The sequence below is a fragment of the Belonocnema kinseyi genome, chromosome 6 (genome assembly GCF_010883055.1).
Source record: "Belonocnema kinseyi isolate 2016_QV_RU_SX_M_011 chromosome 6, B_treatae_v1, whole genome shotgun sequence".
Classification (NCBI taxonomy): domain Eukaryota; kingdom Metazoa; phylum Arthropoda; class Insecta; order Hymenoptera; family Cynipidae; genus Belonocnema; species Belonocnema kinseyi.
In genome coordinates, this window is record NC_046662.1 from 149,070,651 (window position 1) to 149,088,827 (window position 18,177).

General features: G+C 36.0%; 1 protein-coding gene across 5 annotated transcripts in view; it reads left to right on the forward strand.

Moving 5' to 3' along the window:
• Nucleotides 1-18,177, forward strand: part of LOC117174089 (trimethylguanosine synthase) — a 180,836-nt gene that overhangs the window by 121,301 nt on the left and 41,358 nt on the right. For all 5 annotated transcript variants that reach the window (XR_004467258.1, XM_033362788.1, XM_033362787.1 and 2 more), the window contains 2 exons: nt 5,029-5,269; nt 5,337-5,940. Coding sequence is in view for 4 of the 5 variants with exons in the window: in XM_033362788.1 (XP_033218679.1) it covers nt 5,029-5,269; nt 5,337-5,940 (845 nt within the window). In the remaining variant the exon portion in view is untranslated. The remainder of the gene's footprint in view (nt 1-5,028; nt 5,270-5,336; nt 5,941-18,177) is intronic.

Below are 18,177 nucleotides of genomic sequence, written 5' to 3' on the forward strand. Positions count from 1 at the left end.
TATAAAACTCATTTTTCGTTCAAAAGGATCTAAAAATGCTTTGCATAACAAAATAAAAGTGATGTAAGGTGTAAGAAAGCTAATTTACAATGGAAAATATATCTTTGGTATTGATAATAGATTTTGTGTTTTCACGATGATTCATTTTGATAAAAAGATATATTTCGGGTTTCACTCGTGTAAGAGACTACGAATTCGTAGTTTCTTACACGAGTGAAACCCGAAATATCTCTTTTTATCATATCTTTGGTATTATTGTATAAAATTATGATTTTTTATATCTGCGAAAAATCTTTACATATTCAAATTAGCACTTTACATAGAGTTTTCAAGTAATTACAGAAATATTTGTTAAGCCCAATTTATTATGTATAAGGCACAATTAAATAAAAATGTAATTTTAATACTTAGGACCCGATAAACTAGGCTTTACCTAAGATGAGTGATGGATATAAAGGTGTTTATTGGGTCGACAAGTATGTACATATGAAAGACCCAATAAACACCTTAACATGTATAAAAAACATTTTTGTTTCAAAAAGTACGTAAAAAATCTATACATAACAAAATAAAAGTGATGTAAGGTATAAGAACACTAATTTACAACGGAAAAAAATATATCCTTGGTATTATTTTATAAAATGATGATTTTTTGTATCTGCAAAAAATCTTTACATATTAAAATTAGCACTTTACATAGAGTTTTCAAGTAATTACAGAAATATTTGTTAAGTCTTATTTATTATATATAAGCAGCGATTAAAGACAAATGTAATTTTAATACTTAGGACCCGATAAACTATGCTTTACCTAAGCTGAGTGCTAGATATAAAGGTGTTTATTGGGTCGACAAGTATATACATATGAAAGACCCAATAACCACCTGTACATGTATAAAAAACATTTTTGCTTCAAAAAGTACGTAAAAATTCTTTACATAACAAAATAAAAGTGATGTAAGGTATAAGAATGCTAATTTACAACGGAAAATATATCCTTGGTATTATTGTATAAAATAATAATTTTTTATATCTGCACAAAATCTATACATTTTAAAATTAGGCTATCTTTTGGTTGCCGTTGAGTATTTGGCTGACTTCATTTAGCTGTTCAAGGTCGATTGCAAGATGTAATATTAGTAATAGGACCTTCGATTGTTTAAATCCATAAACTCATTCGCTGTCTACTAAAATGTCTTTATACCTATTACTCAATTAGTTTACGTAGGTTGTTATCGATGGATTCTACGAAGCATAGGATATCTTTTCGTTGCCGTTCAGAATTTGGCTAACTTTATTTGGCTAACTTTTTAGGAGGAATAAATAACCTATTATTTTTCGAAACATTTCCAACGAATTAAAAACTACAGTATTTTGTATTACAGTTTGTAATGTAATTTAGTCTCCAATAACTTTGAAACGAAGATATTTTGAAAGATTGTTATTTATTTTAACACTTCTACGCATTTAATAAATTTCATAAAATATGAAGCTAGTTTTATTCTGAATGGTAACGAAAGATAGCCTATTCTTCTTAGAACCTATCGTTATAAAATGCGAATTAGATAAGTGAGGGTGGTTAGCAGCTTGCCAGTCGCTGGCAGATTATAATGCAGAAAAACACTATATTCACGTAATGCGAATCATTATCAGCTTCTTGGACTATCCCATGACATTTCTTGACCTTTGAGAATATCAATTTGGATTTCCCAAACGTCAGCTGATTCGTGGTTTCTATGGACAATGATCAGCCGATTTGTGTCGCCCATTTCGTAAGATTGTTAATTTTAAAATTATATATTCATGGTCGCTCGCAAAATGTAATAATATTAATAGGGCGTTCGATTTTTAAAGCCATAAACTCATTTGCTGCCAAAATGAAACCCTCTGAACCAGACTTCAATCCGGGCGATTTAAGGAAAGCAAACGTTAGCTCACAAGACATTGACTGATCCTTCACATTTCTGTGGAAGATACCGTGCATCCTCTTATCGAGGAGCTGTTCTCGAAAGTTTTTCTCTTGTGCTTTCTTAATCCGGGCTTTCAGGAGTGAGTACTCGAGATAAGATAAGATTTGATGCATTTTGCTCACCCCTAATACTGTTGTTAAGTCCGAGTGTTTCAGCAGCCTTCTGCGCTGCTTTGTACAGAAACGTTCTTTTGCCCACTTCTTCGTGATTCCTAACCATTTTAAGAAGAGGGTCTCTTCCATTTGCAACTCTATGTGCTGTACCCAGAATAATCCTGTTGTGAAGACATTCAAGACTCAATATTCCGCGACCACCTTGACCGCGTGAGATGTACAGTCGCGGAACAGAAGATTTAAGATGCATGCTAACCTTTTTCGTCCCGAGATCAAGGAATCTGAGCTCGTTCTTGGTCCATTAAACTACTCCATATGAATAGAGTAGTACTGGGACGGCAAGAATGTTCGTTGCAGATACTTTGTTCCTCGCCGACAGTTCGGAAGACCAAATCTGTCGGATGAGACGTTTGTATCTGCTTCGGAGAGTATCTTTTATGGATGTCACGTCCTTAATGCGGTTCTGTGGCACGCCCAGGTATGTATAAGTCTCTCCAGCGCAAAGGTGTCGCATGGCGCTTCTATCCACGAGCTCGGGATCTTCAGGGATGCCATTAAGTTTTCCACGCTTCAAATAAACCTTGGCGCATTTGTCTAACCCAAATTCCATTCCAATTTCCTTATTATATCGTTCGACAATCCCCAGAGGTAGATGCACTTGCTCTTTGTTTTTAGCATAGATCTTAAGATCGTCCATGTAAAATACATGAGTGACCTTGTACTTTCGATCTGCAGGTTTGCCGCACAAGTACCCGTCGGAATGGCGAAGTTCTAGAGATAGTGGTAATAGTGGAAGGCAAAAGAGGAGTTGGCTCATGGAGTCGCCCTGAAAGACACCTCTCTGAAAGGTGACCTTGTTAGTTGTCACACGATTTTTTCCAGATGAGATAGTAAATCTGGTTTTCCAAAGCGGCATCAATCTCTCTATGCACCCAACTATTTGCGGATGAACCTTTAAGATTTCCAAAAGACAGATGATAAGTCTATGGAAGGTCGAATCGAAAGCTTTCCGATAATCAATCCAGGCCATCGATAGCTCACGCTGGTAGAATGCTGCATCTTTGCAGACACATCTATCGATGAGCAGGTTCTCCCGACATCCGGCTACGCCTTTCTTTGAGCTTCATTGTTCATACATTTCTTGCCACACAGGTTCAATTGCCCGAACAATCCTATCATTTAGGATCCTATCCTATCCTATCCTATCCTATCATTTAGATAGACAAGTTATTGGCCTGTAATTCTTCGGGTCAGCCAAGTTGCCCACCTTCGGCAGGAGTATTGTGCGCCCTTCCACCAACCACTCTGGAATCGGCTCTTCCGACTTCAAATATGAAGTGAAAATACGGACCAAATGCTGGTGGGTTGAAGAAAACTTCTTCCAACAGAAGGTTTTGATACAATCTGGTCCCGGTGCGGAATAGTTCTTCATCCCTCTTAATACTTCTTTCACCTCCTCGGTAGTGATGGGTGGGCATTCTTAATCAAGTGTTATGAGGGCAACACATAGCTCCTTGAAGCTATTTATATTTTCTGAGTCTTCGTCCAGTCTATGCTGAACTTCGTAGACTTCTCTTCAAAATACTTCGACCTCCTCTGGTTTGGGTGGGTGTTCGACAGTAACTGGAGGGTCTTGGAAGAGTCGAGATGGGTCAGAGAGAAACTGTTGATTTTCTCTGACCCATCTCTCCCTCCGCTCAAGACTTCTCTTAGCCAATGTGCTGCCCATTATGATACTTTAACGTGATACCAAGGTGAGGCATCCAGCTCGGCTACCATACTTTCTGATTTTATCTGGTACGCGGATACCATGGAGCCCAGCAACGATAATTTTGAGTTGCCCGGCTTCACGGGGTCCACTGTAACAAAAGTATCTTCGGTTAAGTTTTTATCGAGAGCAAAACCTTTCAAAATTCTGGAGGTTTTGATCTTTGAAAGATGGAATCCCGGGAACTTTTTTTTATCAATACACAAACTAAAGGGCCGATCCTCTGTACCTGGTCTTCTCGAGATTCAAATGCTAACCATTTGATGCTGCAACCCATTCGTTTCTGAGTGATTGAGAAGGAAGCAAAGTTCACTCTGGATGGGATTACTTTCACCCCGCAGTAAACATTTTCGGATCTTGAGGAGAGTTAAACCGTACGGTTCCTTTTTCGTCGGTTCAGTGTTTACAATCCAAATTGAGCAAAATCTATTACTCTCAGTCCCTGCCCCCATGTCTCCGGACCTGACAAGTGGGAAGTGGTGGAGGAACTCGAATATATTGCGATTAAGTCGATTTCCCCTCTGGCCAGGCCTGCTCTAAATTATACTACCGAACCAAATCGCAGGCCGGCTCTTGGGTAGTCTTCCTAGTTAGATGAAAAATAGAGATTTCCTAATGACAAAATAATAAATTTAATATTTGTTTATAAATATTAGACCGTGTCTATAAAAATAAACTAATTGAGAAGAATTGAGAACAATTTTCTAGGAGTCTCCTTGAATCTTGCTTTGCGAGAATTTTGGATTGGAGCTGGTTGTCAATTCTTGTAAATTCGTGAAAACTAATATAGTCTTTAAATATTCTATTCGCCGGGATTCAGCAAAAAAAATCTTGAGGGACCTGATTAACTTAAATTCATAAGCACGATTTAATTGCAGTGTCCGTCAATTTTATTTTAATTTCAATTCACATTTTCTTTAGATAAAAGAAATATATTTTTTAAATATATAAATATCAGCTAAATGCGATGGCTTCATTAGATTTACTGCGAAAGCTACCCGGGAGCAGATATAAACTGTGATCAAAATCCATGTTTTTTCAAGTGCTGTCTTAGGTAAAAAAAATTACAAAACAGGAAAATAATGGAAAGATGGGATGTAATTTAATTAAAAAACGCAGACGTTCTTGAAACACTCAAAAGATATGCCAATCTTGTAATAAATACACCTGGTTTACAGTCATGATGCAGACGGTGATCTAGAGGGCTTAGTAAATGTGAAGAAAGCATTTTTACTAATGGGATATACTTTTAATGAAAATTATGAAGGACAAAAACTGCAAGGAGAAGTTGTGTACAGGAAACGTAATATCAAATTGCAAAATAGGCAATTAAAAATGAAATTCAGTCGACCAAAACCTGTTAACAAGCACATATATTTTAACGAAAATGGTGAAGAAATTATATATACACAGAAGAAGGTAATATTCATAAATTATGAAAGAAGATGTTTGTTGTATAATGATAAAAAAATTCTTTTTTTTTTAGGTAAACTTAATCTTATCTCAATGCTCAACGAAGCACACGGTTGATGTGGAAATTCAACCAACGGGAAAAATTTCCTTGACCAACACACCATTTACTTCTAGTTCCGACGAAGAGTGTGCTTCTACACTCAAAACAAAAATGAATGAGAAACGTTTTGCAGTTAATAAATCCATTACAAGTTCATCGGGATCGAAACTTATTAGAGATGATACTAATGACAATAGCACGTTATTCGTTGAAAAAAGTTCGAACGCAGATTTTTTAGACACAGATATAGGTAGTGGTGTTAATATCATTCATATAATAAATGATACTAATATTCATCCTACTGACCACAATTCAATATCCGAAACCGAAATAATATCTGAAGCTAACCAGATTCCAATGACTGTTGACTGTAAAACTGATATGGAGGATGTCTTGGGAACAAAGTTGGCGGATGAAGATAGTGTTAAGAAAATTCAGAGAAAGAAGAAAAGAAAGCAAAATAAGAGGAATATTAATCTCCCAGCCGAAGTGGATGGCGATAAAACATTAGTAAAATATTGGTTCAAAAGATACCGATTGTTCAGTAAATTTGACCAGGGAATAAAATTAGACCGAGGTAATAAAGTTATGTATATTATTATTAAATAGAATTATAATATGCACGCTACAACGCTTGAGTTGCATTGTCAATTGAAGGGTGGCAGTCCGAAAGGTGTTAAGGGGGGCGACCCATGTAACGGCTTAAAAAAATCGAGTTTTTTTACTTAAATGAAAGCTAGTCGTCCCAAAAACATGCTGTGAAAGTTTCAGAGTCGCAGCTACATTCTTTAATCCTTAAAAGGCGCCACGCGCGCTCGGCGCTAGCTTGCTGATGCTGCTTTTTTTCAACATGTAAATCTTGAAACGTGTTTTTCTCGGTTTCATATTTTTTAAAACTGCCCGCAAAGTAACTCAAAATTTTTTTTAGCGATTGAGTTCTCCCTGCATACACATATAGTTAAAATGATTTTCTTCTGTGTGAACCTCTCTGAACTGGAAAAAAATGTTAAACAATTATTTTTTCATAACGCATGTATCGAAAATTTGACTTTCGATGCCCCCGTAGCGGGTCGAAAGTTGTGTTTTCAACACTAGACTGGAAAGTAGAAACAGGCGACTGCGAAAGTAACTTTAGGTCGTAACCGGTATCGAAAGTATATACATTCCACTTTATCTGCAGTTGTCTGCAGCCATTCTCCCTCTTATCGAACCTCGTTTCGAGAATAGAGGCTAACTTCAGTCTCCATCTTCGATCGTGAACGAATGATGATCTCAGAGATAACTGTAGCGTGTTCGTCTCGCCACAGTTTTCAAAATAAATAAATTAAACTTTTAATTTGTTTTGTGAATAACCTAGAAACTTTTATTATTAATTTGTATTAAAAAGAGCAATTTTTCATTTAACCAATTCAAATTTTCGCGGAACTTTGACTAGAGCAGCTTGCAACCTCCCAATTGCGCTTGCGTTAGAGCAGAGTGAACAGAAAAATCAATAATTGCTTATAACCTCATCGATATCACGTTTTAAATGGTAAATAGTGGACAATTAACGAAAATGTCAGTACTTTGTTCTGTGAAACTTATCGGTAAAATTCTAAACAATTTTTTGTACTTATTATTGTAAGTACGGGGTGTTAATCATTCTTTTATTTAAATCAGGATTGATATTTTCTTATATTTTCTTATAAACCTTACCGCGGGGGCTTCACCCCCTACACCCCCACCAGGGTTTCACCCTTGGCCCTCCCACCACCTTCTCCCACTTGAAAAGCAATATACTGTTCAATTACTCTCTAGCGTGTCATTCTAACCTTTATCTGTCATTGCCTATGTATTTACAAACAATAACACCTTTGATGAGACGCAAAGAAGTTTTGGGGCCCCCAATATCCGAAAAACAGCTTTTTACGAGTGCGCCTGGCTGTATGTATGTATGTATATATGCATGTATGTGTGCCAGACTGTGAGCACGATAAATTTTGAAAAAATTAATCTATTCGATTGGCCTTTGGCACACTCTTTGAGTGTCAGAAACAAAAGGTCAAGTTAATTAGCCAGCTATTTTGGATAAACATTCAAAAAGTTAGAGCATTTACAAAATTTTTGAGAACAATTTTTTTTTTTCAAAATTCTATGTGGGGCCGCTCGTAGACTATTATTGTAACAACTTATAGAATTTCTGTAAAAAATCGAAAATTCCAATTTTGATATTAAAAAAAATTTCGAAAAATAAAAAATTCCTTTTTTCGATGAAATTATGCAAGATACGAAAAGAGATAATAAGAAAACAATTATGCACCCCAACAAGATGTACAAATTGCTTATTGATCTTTTTTTTATTTAAGAATTTTGTTAACAATTCAATTTTTTGTTCGAAATACATTTGTTTAATTTTTAAACTGAACTATTTCATGTTTGGTATAACTTTTATTTTCTTTCTTTCAAACATCAACTGTTTAGTTATATTAATTTTCTTGCTGTCTAATTCACCTTTTTGGTTGAAAAATCATTTCAGATATTTTGATTTTTGTAAAATTTGTCCTCTCCAGTTTTTGTCAAATCTCCACGTTTGGAGACCACCTTAATTCGAAAAACAGATTTTTACGAACGTGTCTATCGGTGTGCGTGCCTGTAGAATTTCAGTTTGTTAGCACGATTCCCTAAAACACACGAAAATGAACATTGCAAACCAAATAACGCACGTTATGAAAAAAGGCAAGAGAAGAAAAATGTTGTTTTTTGTATGCTCTACAAGATTAACATAAAAACTTTTTGAATTTTTTTGAAATATTAATAATTCAAATTTTGACAGAATAAAAAAACAATGGAAAATCAAAAATTACATTTTCTCATTGAACTATTTCCAAGTATTTCTAAGATTCTCAATTATGTAAATGTGTTTTCAAAAAAAATATATATATATATATAATTAAAAGTTTGTAATAAGGACCACCGCAGGGTTTCGCCAGGAGCGGGTGCTAATCTGAAAAAATTCACCCGATCTCAGCGAAATTGTTGTAAAATTTCACCCATAACCACGTCTCACGACGGTGAGATAGGTGGTTACAGTCTGTAACGGAATCAATACGACGATCCGGCAAATGTCACGTGCACCCTGAGGATGCAGGAATACTTTTTAGGCTATTAACTAGTGAAAGCTTGGCACCTTCAAGAGCACTGATGATAAGGACGATTAGTTTAACAGAATTCTCTGGGTACAATTGTCGCAACACCCTTATAAGTTCTTTATACCTCTCTTTCTTTTCATGCTCCTTGGCTATAATGTTTTTGTCAGCTTTTGCCGAAAATTCGATAACGAATATGGTTTGCTTCTCGATGTCGAGAAGAACCATGTCAAGCATCAAGTGTGCAACAGAAATAATTGTCGAGAATATAAAGGTGCAGTATATGCGGCACTTCTCATTCTCGACAATTGACTATTTCCCTACGAGCATTTAGAGGAGCGATATTAAGGTTAATGCTGTTAGAGTGACAGAGATGGTAATAAAGCACTCTTAGTTCCGCATTGGGCTTTTGGATGTAGGTCGTTCCCGCATGAGTTGGACAACTAGATAGTATGTGAGCTAAATACTCGGGGTGTGCATGGCACGCCCTGCAGCTACCATCGGAAATGTATTGGCTCAAAATGTGGCGACGGTATGTTAAGGTGGAAATCATACTGTCTTGGCATGCAAAAATGAAACCCTCCGTACCAGACTTCAATCAGGGCGATTTAAGGAAAGCAAACGTTAGCTCACAAGACATTGACTGATTCTTCACATTTCTGTGGAAGTTTTTCTCTTGTGCTTTCTTAATCCGGGCTTTCAGGAGTGAGTACTCGAGATAGATTAGATTTGATGCATTTTGCTCAGGCAAAAGAGGAGTGGGCGCATGGTGTCGCCCTGAAAGAAACCTCTCTGAAAGATGATCTTGTTACTTGTCACACAATTTTTTCAGATTAAATAGTAAATCTGGTTTTCCAAAGCGGCATCAATTTCTCTATGCACCCAACTATTTGAGGATGAACCTTTAAGATTTCCAAAAGACAGATGATAAGTCTATGGGATGTAGAATCGAAAGCTTTCCGATAATCAATCCAGGCCATCGATAGGTCACGCTGGTAGAATGCTGCATCTTTGCAGACACATCTATCGATGAGCAGGTTTTCCCGACATCCGGCTACGCCTTTCTTTGAGCCTCGTTGTTCATACATTTCTTGCCACACAGGTTCAATTGCCCGAACAATCCTATCATTTAGGATAGCTGTGAATATCTTATGCAGTGTGTTCAGACAAATGATTGGCCTGTAATTCTTCGGGTCATCTAAGTTGCCTATTTTCGGCAGAAGTATTTGGCGCCCTTCCACCAAAGCACTCCGGGATTGACTCTTCCGACTTTAAATGTGAGGTGAAAATACGAGCTAAATGCTGAAGGGTTGAAGGAAGCTTCTTCCACCAGAAGGTCTTGATACCATCTGGTACCGGAGCGGAATAGTTCTTCATCCCTCTTCATACTTTTTTCACCTCCTCGGTAGTGATGTGGGGGCATGCTTCATCAGGTGTTATGAGGGCATCACACACCTCATTGAAGCTATTTATGTTGTCTGAGTCTTTGTTTAGCCTAGGCTGCATTTCGTAGACTTCTCTCCAAAGTGCTTCGACCGTCTCTGGTTTGAACGGGTGGTCGTTAGTAACTGGAAGGTCTTGGAAGAATGGAAATGGGTCAGTGTGTGATGACGGGTCCGGAGTTCACGGTCACAGAGGTTAGTAATATAATTTAAAAGTTAAAAAAATGTAAGGCTGATGTGTAGACCGTATATGTAACGTTTAAATCATGAAAATAAAATTGGAAATAAGCAAATTCAGTTTTTTTTAACTGGCAGAAGTTTCAATGCATGTTATGAATCTAAAAGTCTGGAAAAAAGCCATCCCAAGGGAAAATTTTGTAGTAAAACCCAGACATGGCATGTGCGAGAGAAATTAAAAAGAAAGATATTTTGTGGGACCGAGAAACGTTTGCAGATGATGGAGTCACTGTTCTGGGAGTGGCAAGTATAAATATAAAATATTTATATTTAGAATGATTGAATGTTCTTTAATTGTGAGTTAATAATAATATTGCGGTATATATAATAATTGGCAGTTAATGTTCACATATTTTTGTTTGAACTGTTTATGAGATATAAAATATATGTGATACCGCCGGTCGCACCGGTTTTTTTGTCTTGACAAAGCGTAAAAATAAATTACATAATAAAATTGAGAAAGGATTTATTAATAAAAATATCGAACACATTTTCCTAAAATGAAAACATACCTTTATTTTAAAAAGTTCATTCATAGAATTAGAAATAAAAACAATTAGATGAGAACTATGTAATTCAATAAAAAATATAGGAAATTTTATCTTAAACTGGAAAGATACCTCTATTTCAAAAAATTCTTTTGGATTAATATAAAAAATGACATAAGAACTATGTATTTTAATAGAAATTTTGAACATTTTACCTTGAAATGACACCATACCCTTATTTTTAAAATTCTTTTAAAGAAATATAAGCAATTATATGAGAACTATGTGTTTTAATGAAAAATATCGAAGATTTTACTCAAAACGAAACTATACCTTTATTTCGAAAAATTCTTTTTTACAAATATTAAAAATCAAATGAAAACTACCTAATTTAATAAAAATTATCGAACATTTTATCTTCAACTGGAACGATACCTCTATTTAAAAAAATTCTTTTGTAGTAATATAAAAAGTAACATAAGAACTATGTATGTTAATAGAAATGTCGAACATTTTATCTTGAAATGAAACCATACCTTTATTTTTAAAATTCTTTTGAAGAAATATAAGCAATTATATGAGAACTATGTGTTTTAATGAAAAATATCGAAGATATTACTCAAAATGAAACTATACCTTTATTTCACAAAATTCTTCCTTACAAATATTAAAAGTCAAATGAAAACTACCTAATTTAATAAAAATTATTGAACATTTTACCTTCAACTGGAACGATACATCTTTTTAAAAAAATTATTTTGTAGTAATATAAAAAGTAACATAAGAACTATGTATATTAATAGAAATGTCGAACATTTTATCTTGAAATGAAACCATACCTTTATTTTAAAAATTCTTTTGAAGAAATATAAGCAATTATATGAGAACTATGTATCTTAATAAAAAAATATCGAACATTTGATCTTAAATAGAAATGATATATTTATTTTTAAAAAGTATCGTAGAAGTATACAAACTCAGGTAAGAACTATGTATTTTAATAAAAAATCTTGAAAATTTATCTTACAATTAAACGATAGCTTTATTTAGAAAAAATTATTTCTAGTAAATGTAAAAAAAAAAACAGAAAAAATATACCTTCTAGATTTTTTGGTTTGAATTAAACTATTATTTTTAATGATTAATCACAAGATAATATTAATTAAAGAGTGTGGCCATTTGAATAACTGTTTCGAACTTATAATTAACGAGCTTCTTTAAAATAAAACATTTAAATATCTATGTGATGAACACAGCTGTGTCGTTCTTGTGTACGTCATCAAGATCTATTTAACACTTAAAATAAGAAAGTTCGCTAAAGAAAGTAAACTTGAAGCTAAAACGCGAAATTTTATTTTTTAAAAACTTAGCCGAGCTGCTGAGGCTTAAACGGCTTAAAGTTTGAAGCAGTGTAAATACATTCATTGTAGTTTACGTTTATTCAAATTATTCATTTGTTATTATTTCAGGGTTACTTTCGTTAATAAATTGCTTATTTGTACCAGCATATGACATTTCTCTTATTTAAACTTTCTTATACATTAACCTTTTAATGTTGTTTGTCTCTATGCTTTTTTAAAACTTTTTTTCTTCAAAAATACTTGATATAATTTTTGTACGAAAATTTGGAATTCAATAGTAAAATTTAGTATAATTATTTATTTAATTTTGTTTTTTGAGTTGAAAAATAATTCAAATTAATTTCCGCCGTGTTACGATAGAAATCTTTCATATTTCCTGCAGCTAGAAAACAAGATTTTAACGATTTTTTCAATTAAATTACTCTAATATTTAAAAAGATATGAAATTTAAATTATGTGATGCATAATACCGATTTTCATTACAAATAGTATCAATTAAATTAATTTCTAACTAATTATGCCTATGCTTGCCATGTGAAAACGGGCTGGAAAGACTTCCATCGCCATCTGCACTCCTCGCTTCACTTGGCCGTATTAGTGAACACTGACATACAGTCGTTGCAGGGGGATGATACTTGCTTTCAAAAATTTAACAATAGTGCCATTTGGGAATGGTATAGATAATGAAGGCAAGATTGGAACTTGTTCAGCTAAGAAAAGCAATATTTGGAATGATTCAAACAGTGAAGGCAATATTGGACATGGTCAAGCTAATAAGAGCAAAATTGAAAATAATCTAGCCAAGAAACTCAAGATAGGACTCGATTCAGTCAGTGAAGGCTAGATTGGAATCCATTTAGCCAATTAAGGCAACATTTGGATCATCTTAGTCAATTAAGGCAAGATTGGGAATGAATCAGCCAATCAAGACAAGATTGGAAAAGATCTAGTTAATTGAAGCGAGATCATCCAGTCTATAAGGACAAATTTGAAAATAGTTTAGACGAAGCGGAGAGGTCAAGGCTATTGACACCACTGAGATATATTTTCAAATATTTATGACATCAAGGAGATTTTCTTCATGCGCCCTATTTCCAGCATCATCGATTGCATGGATTAGTCTTCTCGAGGGATATCGAATATTTTGTTCATGCAGTGCATATCTGAGGAATCACAATACACTGGCAACGTGTGCACTAGGGTGGCTCAAAAATGCTTTTAATTTTAGGGGGCAACGATCCCCCCAATTTCATTCCAAATCCCAAAAAACGTTTTTGAGTTTTTGGAATAATTTTTTGAGGGTTTGACAAAATGTAACGGGAAAAAATTGGGGCCTGTAGAGAATTATCCAACAAAGAATTTCATGTATCATATATATGGGTTTGAAACCCCTTACACACCCCCACGAGCACCTGAAAACTACCCTTAAAACAAAAAATGTCGATTCTCCATAAAATCGACATTTTGAGCATTGTATTCTGGTCTTTTTTTATTACAAATTATTAATATTGGTCTAATGGAATATTAATTATCATTGGTTAATTAATTTTTAATTATTTAAACAAATGGAATTTGTTCAAAAATTTTGTTTCAAACATGTTTTTTTTGTCCTTCAAATTATTACTGTTAGTCTAGTGGAATATTGAATAACATTGGTTCATCAATTTTTAATTGTTTAAACAAATGAAATTCGTTTAAAAGAATTTTTTTTAATTAGTTTTTTCCCTAAAAATGATTACTGTTGGTCTAGTGGAATATTTATTAACAGTAGGTCCTTCATTATCAATTATTTAAACAAAAGGAAATTTTTAAAATAATTTCGTTTAGATTTTTTAAAATAATAATTATTACTGTTTTTCTAGTGGAATATTTATCAGTAATAATTAATAACTAATTAATAATTAATTTATTAGTAATATTTAAGTAATAATTTTTATTAAAAAAATGTTTTTTAAATAAAATTAATCAAACATGTTGATCAATATTCCACTGAAGAAATATTAATAATTTTTAATAAAAAAAATATTTACACAAATTCCATTGGTTTAAACAGTTGAAAATTAATGAATTAATGTTAATAAATATTCCACTAGACCAATAGTAATAATTTTTAAGGAAAAAAACCAAATTTGGAAAAAAATTGTTTAAACAAAGTCCATTTGTTTAAATAATAAAACATTAATTAATCAATGTTAATAAATATTCTACTAGACTCATAGTAATAATTTTTAGTGGGAAAAACGAATTTTCGAGAAAAAAAAAATTATTTAAACAAATTCCATTGATTTAAGAATTGAAAATTAATTAACCAATTATAATGAATATATCCACTAGACCAATATCAATAATGATAAGTAAAAAAATACAAGAATACAGTGTTCAAAAGGTTAATTTCATGAAAAAATGACATTTTTGGTTTTAAGTGTAGTTTTCAGGTACTCGTGGGGGTGTGTTACGGGTGTCAAACCCATATGTCTGATATATGAAATTCTTCGTTGCATAATTCTCTACAGGCCCCCATACTTCCCCGTACCATTTTTTCAAACCCTAAAAAATTATTTTAAAAACTGAAAAAAGTGATTTTTCCCCATGCATTTTACATGGGAAACTTCAAGTAAAAACCGGCACCTGTTAAAATAAAAAAATAAAAAATAACGGAATTTCTTTATTCGGACTTGAAATAAAATTAGGGGGATCGTTGCCGTCAAGCATACAAAAAAATTTTGCCATGCATTTTTGGACCACCCTTGTGTGCACATGCACCAGCAGTTCGAGCACCAGAGTTACATATACAGCAGTAACCTTGAACAAGTTTGACTTCCTCATCATTCATTTTATTATCTTCGTGAATAGGTTGGTATGCAATCCATGACGGATGTATTGCTGCATTGCGGAACCGTGAGCACACCCTTATCCTCAATAATGCAGCTTCTGGAATCCTATCCGTATCTCCTAACATTTCAACCTGGAAATCAACTGTGTCGTCCTTCTACATCTTGTCCTGTACATAGGATGGTCCCAATAGTTAGCTCTTTCAAATAGTTTCGAATTAATAGTGGGAAATCGGGAATATATTCAGAGTTCAAGCGAATCCATCTTTGAGCATTTCGTGTTTGCAGCCCCTCAACCTCCACCAGGGCTTGAACCACATTCGGTTCTCTGGCTTTCTGAAGCAATTGTCGAGCCATGTTTATATCAGCCCCTTCCAAGGCGATAAGAGGATGATACCTATTTATGATTGCACCAGGGATGCGATAAAAATCAACCAGATTTAGAAGATGCGGCATTGGCACAGCATTGTCCAAGAATTTGAATATAGTTTTTATGTGGCCATTTCTAGCCTCGACAATCCATCTAGACTTCATGACTAAACGTGAATCATTGGCTTCCTTCGTCGAAAGCTGTCGCTGTCCAGGTGGTAGAAGTGCTGGCATTTTCCATCTGATACAGAGGCGAGCCTGTAGCTCTGTGACATCCCGATAACCTCTATCTACTCTCATAATGTTATTTTCCTGGAACCACTGTCTCATTCTCTCAGCATCTCTTTCAAATTCGTTTCGTAGAATCGCAGCGTCATTATTTCAACTATCCGAAAAAAGCCCTCTTATGTCTAGAATATAGCAATTTGGTGCTACAATCAAAATAGGCTTAAGTAGATGCCGTCTCTTGCGAACATAGTATGACTGCCGCAGAGATTGAAAATTGGTACTTTTTGGTATATTGCCGAAGGGCCTATGCCAAAGCCACCGAACGCGTCCTCGGGTAGCGGATAGAGGGTCCCTGTACCAAGGGTTTCTGCTGAATATGGTTACAAAAATAAATAGGCAGTCGCGGACAATTGTCCAGGGGTGGTCCCGAAGGAATTAACCCCCAAGCGGAGGTGTGAAAATAGTGCCGCAAGCTGAATGGCACCTGGGTGAGGTGTCTAGAACGGTCACTCTGGGATACCGGGCGACCTCTCAGAGTACGCAGCCTTATCCTTGCATGCGGGGCTCTACAAAGATGGACGAACCCCTTTCCCTAGCTTCTCGTGGGAACAACAATGACACCACCAAACATAGTTGTAGTAAGTGCGGTTCAAAACAACAGAACGCGCAGGGCTCTCGACAATGGGTCGGCCAACAATGCTGACCAATCTAGAGCTGGGGGAGCCAATGAAAATGGATTCAATGCGATGGATCGGCGGGATCTCGCGACCTTTGGGTGGAAGGAGCGACTTACTCATGACTTGCTAGAGTGCTACGATGCGAGTGTGACCCCTGAACGGGGTTACATGGCACGGCTGCCTGCTCTGTGGTGCGAGAAACGCCCGGAGCTATCGCACTTTTCGAAACAACGTCTGCGAAACCATGCTGAACTACTCCGTAAAAGGGGCTATGTAAGCCGAACACCTACTCTACCACAGCTAGAACAAGCCGGCAACAGAGAAAGAGAGGCGACACTAAGACCAACCGCGGACAGGCATCCAATAGATGAAGAGCGATGCTTTATGACCCGGAGAAACATCAACACCAAGGTTTCTCTCAAGCCTAAAGATCTGGCTGAAATGGATGACGAGCTTCGTGGACATTTTTCCGGAGAAAACGACCTCTGGACTATCTGTTACTGTGTGTATAATGCAGCGAGAGCTCTGGCCGATGCGAACCGTAGAACAAAACCAACGGTTGACCATAAGACCAAAAGACGAATACATCAACTTGCCATAAAGATAGGCTGGGCAAGACAGTACGTGTCCTGCATTCAGTATGTGATTGACTACATCACATCTGGCAGGAGTTTTACCGCCAAGGTTCCAAAGTTTGCGTGTGAACTCCGGACCCGTTATCACACACTTGAAAAGTCAAAGCCGCTGACCATCAGGCAGCATATTATTGAGAGAATACGGATACTATCTGACGCTAAGAGACGCCTAGAGCGGAGGGAGAGGTGGGTCAGAGAAAATCAACAGTTTCTCTCTGACCCATCTCGACTCTTCCAAGACCCTCCAGTTACTGTGTTACCCTCATAACACCTGATAAAGAATGCCACTATTCCGCACCGGGACTAGATTGTATCAAAACCTTCTGGTGAGAGAAGTTTTCTTCAACCCATCAGCATTTGGCCCGAACGATATACTTACGAAATTGGAATGGAATTTGGGTTAGACAAATGCGCCAAGGTTTATTTCAAGCCAGGAAAACTTAATGGCTCCCCTGAAGATCCTGAGCTCGTTGATAGAAGCGCCATACGATACCTTTGCGCTGGAGAGACTTAAAAATACCTGGGCGTGCCACAAAGCCGCATTCAGGATGTGACATCTATAAAGGATACTCTCCGAAGCAGATACAAACGTCTCATCCGACAGATTTGGTCTTCCGAACTGTCGGCGAGGAACAAAGTATCTGCAACGAACATCCTTGCCGTCCGGGTACTACTCTATTCATTTGGAGTAGTTTCATGGACGAAGAACGAGCTCAGATCTCTTGATATCGGGACAAGAAAGGTTATGCACATGAACAAAAGCATGCATCTTAAGTCTTCCGTTCCGCGACTGTACGTCTCACGCCTTTAAGGTGGTCGCGGAATATTGAGTCTTGAATGTCTTCACAACAGTATTAAGAAAGCACAAGACCCGGATTTAGAAAGCACAAGAGAAAAACTTTCGTGAACAGCTCCTCGATAAGAGGATGCACGGTATCTTCCACAGAAATGTGAAGGATCAGTTAATGTCTTGTGAGCTAACGTGAGCCAAGGAGAATGAAAAGAAAGAGAAGTATCGAGACCTTATAAGGGAGTTGCAACGATTGTACCCGGAATATTCCGTTAAACTAATCGTCCTTAACATCGGCGCTCTTGGAGGTGCCAAGCTTTCACTCGCTAATGGCATAAAAAGCATCCCTGCGTATCAACAATATGCCAAAACACTTGCGAGAAAAATGCAGAAGGCGGTAGTCCTTCGGTCACTCCGTGTTCTTGGGGTGCACGAGGCTTTCGAAGGATGGTCGTATTGATTCCGTTACAGACTGTAACCACCAATCTCACGGTCGTGGGACGTGGTTGTGGCTGAAATTTTACCGCGATTTCGCTGGGAGCGGGTGCAATTTTCCAGATTAGCACCCGCTCCCGGCGAAATCCTACGGTCGTCCTCATAACAAATTTTTTTTTTTTTTAATATTTTTTTA